Here is a 14,504-nt window from a genome sequence, read left to right on the forward strand (position 1 = left end):
TTTAAAAACATATTAAAAAGCAATTCCAACATAGACACAGACTGATTCAGTACAGATCAACCACAGAAAAATTAGTTTGTTCATTATTAAAGATAAATATGTTTATGCAGAAGTGTGTGCTTTGTGTCTGTGTATAGGATGTTTATAAATTAATTACAAAATAAAAACAGATCTTCAGAAATATTCTTTGAATACTTGAAACATAGGCTGCACAGAGAATTAGTACAGTAGAGCCCTGCTTTTCGGCGTTCCACTAATATGGTAGTTTTCAATTACAGTAGGGCCCCACTCATATGGTGCTTGTTCCACTTTTTCGGGCATCGGGCGCCATTTTATTGTCGGTGTTCCACTTTTCAGTGATTTTCGCTTTTCAGTGGGGGTCTGGAACCTAACCTGCCGTATGAGTGGGGCCCTACTGTATCTGCAAAGGCATTGACCTGCTTTGTGTGATACGGCAAATTCAGGCTACTCTGAACCAGAAAGTGAATCATTTGAGCAAGTGGAAATACATCAGTCCTCACCATCTTCCTAGAGTTTGGCGGATTTGTGAACTGGATCGTTTTCTCCAGGTAGCATGCCATCATATGGGTAGTAGCGCCACCTGGTGTCCAAAAGCAGGAATGCACAAGAGTCAAGACTTCGGCTGCTCCTTCCAGTTTAACTCCAGTCCATTCCTACCTTTGTCCTAGGTTGGCTCCTTCTGCCTCAGCTCTTGTGAGTTGGTTCCTTTATTGTGTTCTCTATTACTGTGTTCCTCTATTTTGTTGTGTATACTGTTCTCTCCCTTAATTGCTTGTTATTAAAAAAAAATGTCGTGTTAATACAGCTGGCCTTCTTTCTCAGGCTTGGTCAGCAGCCTTGCAGCTACTGGGGATTCTCTTCTCTTAGCATCTCCCTCATTCTCCCCTCAAGTCATCTGGAAGCTGTGTCCCCCCACACCACCCAGTTGCGGCTTCTTTTTCCTCCTACTGCCCAATTGTGTCTGCGGCCACGGATTGCCCCTTTGGCTGCTGAGGCTAGCGGGGGTGAATCTCCCTGTCAGTTGCTGCCGCCTCAGCTGCGGCTTCAGTCACAGCCTCACAATCTCTTTTCACAACTACTATTTTGTCTCCTTTTCTCTATTAGGCTTTCCGCCCTTTTCTGCCTCCCCCCCTTTCTACAGGCTCCAGTCTGTTCCTCCTGTCTGTGCCTTCTTCCTTTCCTCTTTAGACAAGGCTGAAGTCATGGCAGTAATTTTTTTTATATATAAAAAAAGAATTTTCTCTCTTGGCTGCGTTTAGAGATCTAACTTCTCCCCTCCACTGTATGGGGTGATTTTTGCCCTTGGCTGCATTTCTTGGCTGCATTTTGAGGTCAAACCACTCTCCTCTATTGTGTGCGGTTATTTTGGGCCTCGCTAATCCACCGCACCCCTCTTACCTGTGCATGTGTTGATTAATCAGGCATCTATTCATATAATGCCTGGTACCACTCCCCTCTACTGTGTGCATGTAACCATGACTGGGCCATCCTGTGCTGTTTTTATGGATATCGCTGTTGATGCACAGCACAGTGATATGCAGCAGCAGCCATCTCAGGGGCCATCAGTTCCATCTATCTCACAGACCGCATCAGAAGGAATTCCACCAGGAAGAATGTTGAAATGTAATTTGGGCTTCACCTTGTGTGCTCAGTTCTTCCTGTGTGTAATACCTTGGTACCTCAGGCCCTAAGGTAAGCAAGGCAGCCAAACTTGGGCCTTCCAAGTATTCCTCAGAAATTGCACCAGAACAGCAACATTTTGTATGGACGTTGCTTGTGGTTGAGAGAAATTGGCAGCCCTTTATTATTCTATGCTGCAGTTTTGGTCCTAATCTGTCCAGGGACTGGAAAGAGCTTAACTTTTCCATTCAGAACCCTGGGGAAAGGGCCTAGCCTTGCTACTCAGAATCCTTGGGAACAGATTTGGCTTAGGCCTCTGTTGAAGAGGTTTCCCACCATTTTTATGGTACCTATTTCCACTTGATCCTAGTCTGTCCAGTGACTGTGGAAAGGGCTTAGGTTTTCCATTCAGAACCCTTGGGCAGAGATATGGTATAGTCCTCTGCTGGGGAATTTCCCCACCCTTTTTATGGTACCTCTATTCTCACATGGTCTCAGTCTGTGTAGTGACTGTGGAAAGGGCCTAGCTTTACCCTTCAGAACTATTGGGCAGAGATATGGTATAGTCCTCAACTGAGAAGTATTTCCACCTTTTTTTATTGGAGGCACTAGAACAGCAAGTTCAATATTTCTAAGAGACCCGATTCCCTTTATCCTTAGGCCTGAACAGCAGCAGGCCGTTTCCAGGGGCACCAGTAGAATAATGTAGCTCCTTTAAGGGGCCTCAGTGTAGTGATTGCCTCATGAGCTTCAGCTCAAAGCTCCAGTTCTCCCAAGGCCTGAACAGCAGCAGGCCATTTCTAGAGGCAACAGTAGAATAACCTGGTGGCTCTTCCAGGAGACCTCAGTGTAGTGAAGGCATATGAACTGCTTCCTGAGCCTCAGCTCAAAGCTCCAGTTCTCCCAAGGTCTGAACAGCAGCAGGCCATTTACGGAGACAGTAGTAGAATAATGTGGTAGCTCCTCTAAGGGGCTTCAGTGTAATGAAGGTATACAAATTGCCTCATGAGCTTCAGCTCAAAGCTGCAGTCTGTTCCTCTGAACAGATGCAGCCCTTCATAACTGTCTGTGTAAATTTTTGCAGCCCTTCATAACTTAGTGGTTCCCATAAGGGGACCTCAGTGTAGTGAAGGTATATGAATTGCCTCATGAGCTTCATCTCAAAGCTTCAGTCTCTTCCTCTGAATAGATGCAGCCCTTCATAACTGTCGGTGTAAATTTTTGGATTTATCCAGTGACTTCCTTAGAGAGGAGGATCTTACTGTCATTCTTGTGGGAAAACGTAAATAAGCAAGATAAGTAAATTAAGCTGAATACAGCTTTGTCAATTACTCAAGGTTTTCTGCCTTATCTGTTTCTGGGGCGTCAATGCAAAGCTCCAGCTTGCTTCTCTGAAAAGCTGCAGTCCTTCATAATAGTCTGAGTAAATATTTGGATTTATCCAGAGACTTCCTTGGAAGCTTAAAGGGTCTGCTGGTCACCCTCCCGTGTAAGCTTAATTTAGCAGGATATCGTAAATTAAGCTAGTTCCTCAATTAAGTCTTGTCCTTCACTAGCAGGTTCCTGGGTGACTTAAGACAGTTTAAAATTCCATTTAGCCTTTGGTAAGGCTTACTTTGCTGTTTCAATTTGTGATACTAGACTCAGGGTTACTCACATTGGCATATATGTGCTGAGGTGCAGTTCACCTGGAAGGTACTTGGTTGTTCAGTCAGCTCCTGACCTTCATATGAAGATCTCTGAGCTACTTACAACAGTTTAAAATTCCATATTAAATTTATCAAAACGATTTAGCCCTTGGTCAGGCTTACTTCACTGTTAAATTTGTGTAGTGTGGCTCAAGGTTACACACATTGGCATATTCAGCTTCCCTACCTGCAAATAGGCATTTCAGTGGATTAAAAAAAAATATTGATTTTCCTTGGATGCCAGTCCATCACGTGGGTAGTAGTCTGTCGTCTGGCCCAAGGACAGGAAATGTGCTGACATTTGCAGTCTGAGGGGGTGTCACTGGCCTGCAGACCCCAGTTCATTTCCTGTCTTGGTCCAAGGCAGACGCATCAGAACTACTCTCCACGTGAGTTCTTACCTAGGGGTTAAATTCCCTTTTATTTAAGGGCAATGGGGATGGAGATTCTTCCCCCCTTGTTCTTTTCTGGCCCCCTTTTTAGCCTTTTTTAGGCCCTTTAAGCCTTAAGGGTTTTTTCTTTTTTATAAGTTATTTAAAGTTTTTGGTGCAAATGGGTGCCATTTTGTCGGGCTCCGCTGTGGCAGCGTGTGTGGGAAACTGACCCAGCTCGGCTGCCTCGCTTTTCTGCGGCCCTACCGGCGCAGAGCAGTGGCAGCCCCCTCTCTCCTGCAGCGGTGCTTCCTGCTACGGCTGCAGCTGCTGTTGGGCAGCCGCCGGCAGGCGAGATCCGCTCTTTGCTGCAGCCATCGACTGGGACCCAACGGCCGGGGGATCCACGCAGGTCACGACTTCCCTTCTGCGGCTTCGGCCACCCAGTAGCAACCCAACGATCAGCTGGCCAGTGGGTCCTTCGCACCCCGCCAGCACTAGGCAGCCCAGCGGGGCCAGCCCAGCCGCACGGAGTGTGCAGCCGGACAGCAGGTCCTGCATGACGGCACGCAGCCTGCTCTGCCCCCCGGTCCTCCAGCAGGCAGCCCCTTGATGGGACTGCTGCTTCCGCCCCCCCAGCCTTTAGCTGGCTGGCGGACCGCCGCAACCGCTTCCCATGTGGTGAATAGGGAAGGAATAGGTTGCTCAGCCTGCTGCGCCCCCTCCTGGTCAAAAATAATAATAATTAAAAAAAATTAAAAGTAAGCAAAGATAATTATGAAAAGAAATGTGAATAAGCTAATAGGATGAAATAGGAATTCAAGTCAAGTTTTTTGTATAATGTAGCTCCACCTCATAGCAATCACGGTAGTGAGCAGAGCAGATCTTGTTTATACCTTGGAATCCTAAGCCTCCACAAGCCTTTGACCAACAGTCAGTTTTTTATGCTACCACCCCATACCAATCGTCGTACTGGGCAGAGTAGGCCTGGACTGGCGCTCAGCCGTTACGCTACCACCCCATACCAATCACAGTACTGGGCACAGCAAGCCATTGCCAGCGTTCAGACATTATATGCTACCACCCCATACCAATCGCGGTACTGGGCAGAGCAAGCCTTGGCCGGCACTCAGACATCATGCTAACACCCCATACCATTTGCGGTACTGGGCAGAGCAAGCCTTGGCTGGCACTCAGACGTTATGCTACCACCCCATACCAATCACAGTACTGGGCAGAGCAAACCTTTGGGGCACTCAAATGTAATGCTGCCACCCCTTACCAACTGCGGTACTGGGAAGAGCAGAAAGGGACTCACCACAGTGGTCAGCGAGTCCAAGAGACCCTCTAGTCAGCCCTCCAGCAGGGCTAGATATATGGGGCAGGAGGAGCAGACACAGGTCCTAGCGCCCCAGACAGCCCATAACCTCAGGGACCAGGGCCCCTCAGGGCCGGGGTCAGGCAATGTACCCAATGTAGAGCCCTCAGATGGCGAATCTAGTAACCTCTCACAGCGAACAGCTTGCTTAATGCCTCCTCAAGCTGTTCTACTTCGAGCTGGGGCCAGCCTCTGGATTTTAAGGAGGATCTCATGGAGAAGTTTAGGGACGCCTTTGTCATGGCCCCTTCAGAGGACTCATCAGACGAGGATGACTCGGGAGTAACAGCAGCAGACCCAGAAGGAGAAACAGAGGAAACTCCTGAGAACCCAGCTGCTTCTCCCCCTCAGCTGCAGAGCACCCCAGACACAGCAGAGGCCCTGCAGACAGTGAACAGGATACTCCCCCCTCACCTGCAGAACGTAGACAGCAGAAGGTCAGGCAGAAGAGGGGCAGGCCTGTCCACTTAAGGCCCAAACGCTGATGGCTCACACCTGCTGACAAACCTACTCCTTAAAAGACAAACCTTGGCTTCAGCTTGTTGCTGACTACAATGTAAGGTGTGGCTTCATGTGTTTCCAGATTCCCTGAACCTTATCTTGGACTGACCCCTTAGCAATTGAACCCAGACCTCTACTGACCTCGCTTCTGGACTTCTGGCTTGGCACGTAAGCTTCGAAAGGGCCTTGCCCTTATCACACTTCATCCTTGTTAGCCTGGCAGATTTACGACCAAGCTGCCAGCTAAGGACTTTCCCGCCCTGGTAAATACCCAGGAATTTCCAGCCCTGCCTGCACTGCTGTCTCAGTGCACAGCTGACAGCCTTCTTTAGCTCCATGGCTAGCAGCTTCGACTCTCTTCAAGCCACAGTCTCTACCCGCCCCTCCGAGTCGATTTCTTCCGGGAGTCAAAAGGCTAGGAGCAAGTCTCATTGCACGACGGAGCCTCTCCCTTATCCAGAGGAGGAGGGGGAGTTGTCCCCAAGTCCCTTTGACGCATCGAGAGGCAGGTTCCGCAAGGACCAACCACAAGACCATGACCTCCCATCGGATGAGTTGGAGCACCGATTCTGAGGACGAGAAGCTTGAGCCTCTTCTGCAGTGCCTCTTCAAGCCTTCTGACTACCCCCCATTCTTGAGGAGAGTCAGGACTACCTTGGGCATGGAAAGCCTGGGGGTTGATAAGGCTGCTACTACGGGCATAAATCCAGAACAGGCTTCACCCTGTCTCGCAGCTCCCATTCCAGCTCCGGTCTGCAGGTCTGCCCTGGCAGAATGGAACAATCCCTTGCAGTCCTGTAGAAGGAGGGCCCTGGATGACAAGTTATACATCATTGAAGCTGATGTCATGGGAGTTTCTTCAGATCCCGACAGTGGACACTCCAGGGCTGGGCCTCGTCTCTAGATCCGTTCTCCCTAAAGGGGAGACACAGCTAAAGGACCCTACGGAGCGCCGGCTGGACTATGCCTTGAAGCGGGCTCACGAGGCTGTCGCCATTGCCTTCAGAGCCTCTAGCACTGCATCAGCCTTCGCTAGGGCCTCCTTGGTATGGCTGGACAAGCAACTGGACAACCTTGAGCAGGACCCAGAGCGCACTAAGATGACGCTGTTAAAGCTTCATAGAGCAGCATCCTTCATCGCAGATGCCACAATGGACTCCTCCCAATCACGGCCAGATCCATGGCAGCCGACATCGTGGCACGGCGCACTGTCTGGCTTAAGCATTGGGAGGCTGACAACACAGCCAGGGCCAATCTCGCTACTAGGCCTTTCGCCGGAGGCAAGCTGTCCGGCGATGAGACGCTCAAGGAAGTGCTCGTGGACCCCAAGGAAAGGAGAAAGCCATACATGGTGACCGTGAGGGCAGGCGCTTCCAGAGAAAATATGCCCCCTACAACTCTTTCCAGTCCTTTCGAGCCTCTAGACAATCCCCAGGAGGTAGAGACTACAAACCCTCCTCCTGCTACTCATGGGCTAGACCCCACTACAACACCAAGCAGCGTCCAGCTCAGGGATGCTGCTCAGACTACACAGCTGCTGCCCCCAAGCATGGCGGTCGGGCCTGTTGTCAGTGACACCTTACACATCGGGGGCCATCTGCTATGCTTGGCCCCCACATGGGAGGACATTGGGGCGGATGCCTTGGTCCTCAACACAGTCACCAGAGGTTATTCATTAGAATTCTCCCACCCACCACATCCCAGATACATTTCCTCCAGGCTTCCAGGGGATCAACCAAAAAAGCTCAATCTGTCAGCGACTGTACAACACCTGGTGGAGATCCAGGCCGTAGAGGAGATTGAACAGTCTCAGATGCAAGATGGAATCCCTAGCCTCCATCAGGGAAGCCCTGCAGGAATGCAATTACCTGGTCTCCATAGATTTGAAGGAGGCATATCTCCACATACCGATCCTTCCTGGGCACAGGAGGTTTCTGAGGTTCTCGCTTGGGCACCGTCACTTTCAGTACAGAGCCCTGCCTTTTGGCCTCTCGTCAGCCCTGAGGGTGTTCACAAAGATCATGGCGGCCACAGTGGCCCATCTCCGGCTTCAGGGAGTATACATCTATCAGTACCTCAACGACCTGCTCTTGAGCAAGAGCACTTTACAGTGCGCCCGGGACCATGTGCACCTTACTTTAACTCTCCGCAACAGACTGGGCTTCCTAGTCAACCATGAGAAGAGCCACCTAGCCCCCTCCCGACAGCTGCAGCATCTGGGGGTCCATGGAGGCAATGTTCATATCGCTCCACCCCAGGTCTCTGGGCAAAAAGGCCTCCACTCCAACCTTAGCAAGATGGCTAAGAACTTGCATCAGGCTGGCCTACAAGGCCAGCAACTTGGCACCACCACAGGGCATTATGGCCCACCCAATGAGGGCAGCCTCCACCTCGGCAGCTTTCTCCACTAACGCCTCTCTGAGAGAAATCTGCAGAGCGGCAAATTGATCTTCTCCTTCTACCTTGATTAGACACTATAAGATAGACCGTTACGCCTCGGTCGAGGCCTCCTTCGGGAGACGGGTCCTGCAGCAAGCGATCTCTACAGATTAGTGGGCTCGCCCAACCCACCCAGCTGGGACGGCTTTGGTATGTCCCACATGATGGACTGGCATCACCTGGAAGGTGATTTTACTGGATGCCAGTCCATCACGGCCCGCCCAGTTCGATACATCGGGGCTCGGCCACTATTTCTAACTTAGAGTGAAACTGCTGCCAGTGCATTCGAAGGCTCTCATAGAAGGGGAGAGAGAGAGAGAGAGAGAGAGAGAGAGAGAATTGACCTTCTGGGCCAATCATTTTTCCTTGTAAATAGATGGAACGCTTTTTGCCTACGTTATCACTGTAGCCCTTTTTCTCCATTAGCTATACTAGGCCGTCGCTGGTCTCAGGGTTATTAACCTCTCTGGATTTGTGCCAGGACTGCACATAAGCTATTCCAGTATTACGCCTTGGTTGACAGCGTCCGAAAATGAACTGGGGTCTGCAGGCCAGCAACTGCAAACGTCAGCACATTTCCTGTCCTTGGACCAGACGACAGACTACTACCCACGTGATGGACTGGCATCCAGTAAAATCACCTTTCAGGTGAGAACCAACAGTTCATTTTACCCTTTGCTTTGACTGGTAGTCCTGTGGATTGGTTACTGCACAGGTACTTAGTCGGAATATGTTCCTGGGTATTCACTTCCTGTGGCTGACTCTCCAGTATTTATTACCTGTGGCTTATTCTCCAGCAGCCCCATATGTCTAGAGGAGGCTCAGACGCAGGACATGAATGCAGCAGCATGCTCCCACGGTTTCGGATGGCTAGGGTTTTGAAGCGTTTTGTCCCTGTTTATGCAGTCAGAGCATATTCATCATGTCTGGTGACCACTGCTGCCTTGTCTTCCATGTATTTGCCTTATCTTCTTGGACTTAGCCAAGCTGCTGGCTCCCTCCCTGCGTATCTGCACAGTAGCTGTAAGACAATAGTAAGGATACCCAAGTTGTTGGCTATCTCTCTGTGTAATAACAGGGTAGCCTTAAGACAGTGATTCAGTTTATGAAGCAATTGTCTAGACTTATGGATTCCATGGAGGTGCAATGTTCTTCTTCTGCCAGAAACTCCATAAGGAATTCTGATTGGTTTCTGAGGGCAATAGTCTCTAAGATGTTTCTTTTATTTTGGAATTCATCAAGTTGTTTAATCTTGCAACTGGTTTCCTCTTCAAATAGGAATTTGAATTTTACCAGGTGACCATATGATGGTAGTGGTAGTCAGATACCTTGGCTAGTAGGCCATGTTTGCTGGAAACAATAAGTTGGGAGTTTCCTCCACTATAGCATCTCCAGTGCATGTAGCCATGCTGCTTTCAAGGTCCTCTTTTGCATCCATTCAGGCTTGATTGAACGTCCCAGGGGCCAATGAACCTTCCAGACCTAGTCTGTCAATTCACTGGCCCTCCGGTCTGTCAATTCACTGCTTCTTCTGAGAATGCTGTTTTTTTAGGGGACATGATTGCCACCATCTTGGTGTGCGTGGTCTCATCTTAAAATGCCTCTGCAAATCTACTTAACACAATCTGGTCGCACAAGAAAGTTATGCTGCTCAGAGGAATCATTTCTCTGGGCCTCAAGCTTGATATATAGCACAGGTATCAGTCTGCTCTTTACTTGGCTCATCCCCCTTGGGGGGTACTCTGTTGATGTGTCTTCAAGCAGGAACGACTCCTCTAGTCCCCTGGGCTAGGTGTCCCTTCGCTCCTTCAGGGCAAAGCATCTCACCAGTGACATGGAATTGGAAGTGGTCCAGGTTAGCAGGCAACAAGGGGGGCCATGGGAGTGCAAACTCCCATCACAAAGTCTCCACTAGTTGCTAGTAGGTTTGGGCCTCCATCTGCAAATCTGTTTGTCTTGATTCATAACATGCAGCTTTTCCCGCCTTTTCACTAGTTGTCTCAAGATGGAAGCAGAGGTAGTCAGCGCTTTTCTGGCAGTTTGCTCTACGCCTGGCCTCCTTTACTCCTGGTGGCACGGACTGAATTCCCATCTTGTACTGACCTCACTGGCCGTGGTATTCAGTTCTCCTGAGTCTGTCCATCATGGATTCAAGGGGGTTGCCAGTGAGGCCAGGTCTTCTGTCCCAGGCAACCTTCCGGAGTCTGGTCTTCTCAGCAATGGCAGTCAAGTCATTGGGGGCTTTCTTTCAGGGTATCATTGCTAGGATCCTACCAGAGTTCATGGGTCATGCCTTCCAAGTGGTGTTCTTCTCAGGGGACACGTCCTTCCTGGTTTGAATATGTGACTGAAGCCTAACACTCTGTGTTGGGAGGTTTCAGCCATCTCTTACGTTGTGTCTCCAAGACAACCTTCACTAAGAGGGCATCCTTTGGTCCCATTTAATTTCAATCCGGCTCATCCTGTGGAGAAGACTGGGCATTCATTAGTTGTTCAAGGGGCTCTCTAGGTTTACCTCATTCGTACCCAGGTCGTTGGCTAGCCTAAGTCTCCATCCGTCTCTCTGACATAAGAGTTATCGGGGCCTCGTTACATCATGTTTCTTTCCACAAGGTCACTTGGCATGAATAACTGTGCCTAAACTGCAGTTTGTTCTGTTATACTTGCTCTCCTTCAAGGTGCTCTTCCTGTTGGCAATCTCCCCCGCTCGCAGAGTTTTTGATCTGGGAGCCTGATCCTCACCTGTCAGGACTCCATTGTCCTAGGTACAAATTGGGCTTCTCATCCTAAGGTGTCCTAAACCTTCCATTGCAGCCAGGACATGGTCCTACCCTTCTTCTGTCCTCATTCAAGCCAACTTGTTGAGAGACTCTGGCATTCTCCAGTTGTTTGTCGAGCCCTTAAGGTCTACCTAGCCAGGACTAGAGACATTCATGTGACAGAATCTCTATTTGTATCCTTTCCTTCAAAGACATTGGGACCATCACCCTGGTCCATGAGTTCCTTAAAGTTCCAGTGCTCCAAAACATCACAACTCATTCAACTAGATCAGCAGCCTCTATGGCTGCCTTTGCAACCAGTGTTCCAGTTGCAGGTATCTGTAAAGCTGCATCTTGGTCTACTCCAAGTTCTTTCATTAGGCACTACAGAGTGAATCAGTATGCTTCTGATTGCAACAGGTACTGTCCTCTTAGGCAGCCTGGGCCCACCCTACTGGGACTGCTTTGGTACATCCCACCTGATGGTATGCTATCTGGGGAAAACGGACCATTGGTCTCATCTGAAAGGTGGTTTCCCCAGGTAGCATACCATCAGGGCCCTCCCTGTTGAGGGTGGCTGCCTAGTCTTTTTTGCCATTGTTTAAAAACTTTTCAACTTGTTTCAGTTAAATCCAGTTTGAACTACATTACCTGCATTACATTTACTGCATGAGTCATGTTACTGCTAAGGCTGTTCTTTACAGTTTTTTTTTTACTGTTTGTACATATTTCCTGTTCAGAATCAGGATGTGTATTATATTTGCTGCTCCTTATATTATTTTATGGCTGAGAGGTTTTTGTCTGAAGAGAGATGCATGGATCCAGTGTACAGTTCGTCTGGAATGGAATGGAATGGAGTCAAGCCAGAAGGAGCAGCCAAAGTCTTGACTCTTATGCATTCCTGCCTTTGGACACCAGGAGGCGCTACTGCCTATCTGATGGTATGATACCTAGGAAAACCACCTTTCAGGTGAGAACAATGGTCCATTCTTCTCTGTTCAGCTCATGTTTAAGGTATTAGTCTGCACTCCTTAGCCCACTTACCTGGAAGTAAGCCCCATTGATTTCAGTAGAACCTATTTCTGAATAGACATGGTTAGGTATGTTGCACTGTTGGTCAAAATGAGTGTGGTATCTGTGAATATGAGATTCCTAAAAATGTTGATTCATATTAATCATGTTTTCTTACAACTTTCACATATCTAGTAACACAGAGTTGATCTAGTTTAGTATTATCAATTCTCACAGCATTTCTGCTTTACATCTTTTTAATTATAGATGTTGGGGGATAGTCCTAAAAAGGTTGATTGGCATAGATCTTCTGAAAAGTAGGGGATAGAGGACACAAACAGTTACAAAGTTGTTGACCTTCTTTCTATTCTTGAATGTATAAAAGTTAAAAGATTTGAAATGTTTCCTGTCTGATATCTTAACTTTAGTCTCCTATTACACAGTCATCAAAACAAGTTTTCTTGAATGTTTTACATAGACCCTTTCGATAAGCGCTAGTAGTCTGGTTCCATTTTGATTGAATGTCATTGAGCAATTTCTCCATCATCTTCATTAGACTTGTTAGGTGCTTATTACCCAACCTCCAAGCAACTTACAACACATTTAAAAACAAAAACAGAAATACATTATACCATGAAAAAATTAGTGCAAAACAGATTAATACAAAACTCCTACACGCATACACGTATGAAACTTAACTGTTGACATGCCACATTCTATTAACCTTTCTAGAAAACAGTTTAAACTGGTCACAAATATTTGTTAACCTGGTGTACTTTATGCTAGATTCAAAAAACAATAAAGAAGACAGCTCGACGGGAACAACTAATGAGAGAAGAAGCTGAACAAAAACGTTTAAAAACAGTACTTGAATTGCAGTTTATTTTGGACAAATTGGGTGATGATGAAGTGCGCAATGACCTTAAACAAGGAACAAATGGAGTGCCGGTATTAACAGAGACAGAAATGTCAACACTAGATGAATTTTACAAGCTAGTTGAACCTGAACGGGACATGAATGTGAGGTATTGTAATTGCCAAAATAATTCTGATAAGTTTTATGGAGTAATTCAGTTAGTTTCTTTGCAACATAAAAGTTTTGAGTTACCTTATGCTTCTGTTAATATTTTTATTGAAGGTTGAGTGAACAGTATGAACAGGCATCCATTCATCTGTGGGACTTACTGGAAGGGAAAGAAAAACCTGTATGTGGAACAACCTGTAAGTATGTTTACCTTTCTTAACAATATACAAAAGTAGTACCTCAAATACCAAGTTTTTAGAATTTTCAGGATGATTCTTTTACATGCTATTTCCAGTGTCAGAGGTTATATAGTAGCTGAATAGATGGCAAAATGCTAATTTATAGCATGTGGTATTCTGTTATCCTGTAACCTTACTCAGTACTTAATGGAACCCATTTGCTAGTTTCTGTTTGTTCATCAGTATTTTGCGACTGATGCTTAGCAACACTGCTTTCCAGAAACTTGAGTTAGCAAAAGAGCCTTTCAAACAAAGTTACATTTGATGGAATAAAATAATACATGTGTCGTATGCCATCAAGTGAAGGAGAGTCGCAGTTGATAGCTGGGGATAAATCTTGCAGCAGATACACTAAATAAACTAGATGCATGTGGGTTGATGGAATCTCCTGTATATGATGTGATCATTCATAAAGGGAATGGAATTGTTGCCTTTGGTCCTATTTTGTATGTTAATATAAACCTAGGGTCTTCTAAAGGATGGTTAACAGAGGGGTTGAGTTCATTGTTTCCAAAATAATTCCGATTACAATGACTGGAAGAAGTTATAGCAGCAGAATTTAAAGCTGGAAGTATATAACCCAAGAGTAGTGTATTTAAATATATGTAAAGTACCGTATATTCCGGCGTATAAGACGACTTTTTAACCCTGGAAAATCTTCTCCAAAGTCGGGGGTCGTCTTATACGCCGGGGGTTGTCTTATTAGGGTTGCCATATTGCCCGGATAGCAGGGTTTTACCCGGATTCTAAGCATGCCACCCGGTGCCCGGCTAGCCCCTTAGGTGGCCCGGATTCTCAGCTTTCATTTAAAAAAAAAATTAAGTTTCTAGGTGGTGCGGTTCTCGAGATATATATAAAAACGTCAGGCACCCCCCCCCCCGGTTAAATCTTTTTTTAAACTACTGTATAGCACTTCGTAGCTTTAACCCCACCCGTTCAGGATTTCAGCCAATCAGTGAAGTGTTTGTTTGGTGGCAGTGTCTGCAATTGCGAGGCCAGAAAATGGTGGTTTCCCCTCCTGTTTATCTGAAAATCTCATAAATTGGGTAGGTATATACATTTCAGTTTTTCCCCCTGTTGTGCGTAGGAGTCAGATCCTGGGCAGTGTTTTGAAAACCTTCCCAATAGTTGCTTTTGGGGGTAAAAACAGTGCTAATCCCATATGTCCAGAGTAAATCCTATTGAATTCAGTAGGAATTACTTTTGAGTAGACATGATTATGAATGTGCTGAAAATCAATGGGACTTTGGAGTGAATGTAAAAAAGAATTGTGTTTGTGTTCTCTTTCTGCCCCCCCCCCCCAGTCCTATTTTAAAGCAAGTAGGCAGGGCTTACTTAGGTATTGCAGTTTTTATTCTGTAGGAAACTAATACTGATTTTTAAAAAACTAATACTGATTTTTCTGCAATGACCAATTGGTTTGACAATAAACTATTATATGGGCTGTATGTAT

The 14,504-nt window shown here is 46.9% G+C and overlaps 2 protein-coding genes across 4 annotated transcripts in view; both read left to right on the plus strand.

The window, feature by feature from the left end:
- Nucleotides 1-14,504, plus strand: part of CAPRIN1 (cell cycle associated protein 1) — a 69,402-nt gene that overhangs the window by 28,242 nt on the left and 26,656 nt on the right. For all 3 annotated transcript variants that reach the window (XM_061610740.1, XM_061610738.1, XM_061610739.1), the window contains exons 5-6: nt 12,575-12,813; nt 12,927-13,009. In XM_061610740.1, coding sequence (XP_061466724.1) covers nt 12,575-12,813; nt 12,927-13,009 — 322 coding nt within the window. The remainder of the gene's footprint in view (nt 1-12,574; nt 12,814-12,926; nt 13,010-14,504) is intronic.
- Nucleotides 122-12,558, plus strand: LOC133377199 (uncharacterized). The gene is made up of 2 exons (XM_061610741.1): nt 122-8,666; nt 11,571-12,558. Exon 1 carries the CDS (start codon nt 6,760-6,762, stop codon nt 7,756-7,758), a length of 999 nt encoding a protein of 332 aa, XP_061466725.1. The 5' UTR covers nt 122-6,759; the 3' UTR covers nt 7,759-8,666; nt 11,571-12,558.

Source organism: Rhineura floridana, chromosome 2 (assembly GCF_030035675.1).
Source record: "Rhineura floridana isolate rRhiFlo1 chromosome 2, rRhiFlo1.hap2, whole genome shotgun sequence".
NCBI classification, from domain to species: domain Eukaryota; kingdom Metazoa; phylum Chordata; class Lepidosauria; order Squamata; family Rhineuridae; genus Rhineura; species Rhineura floridana.

Coding starts and splice junctions, on each gene's coding strand:
- LOC133377199 (XM_061610741.1), top strand. CDS start 6,760: ATGGCAGCCGACATCGTGGCACGGCGCACTGTCTGGCTTAAGCATTGG.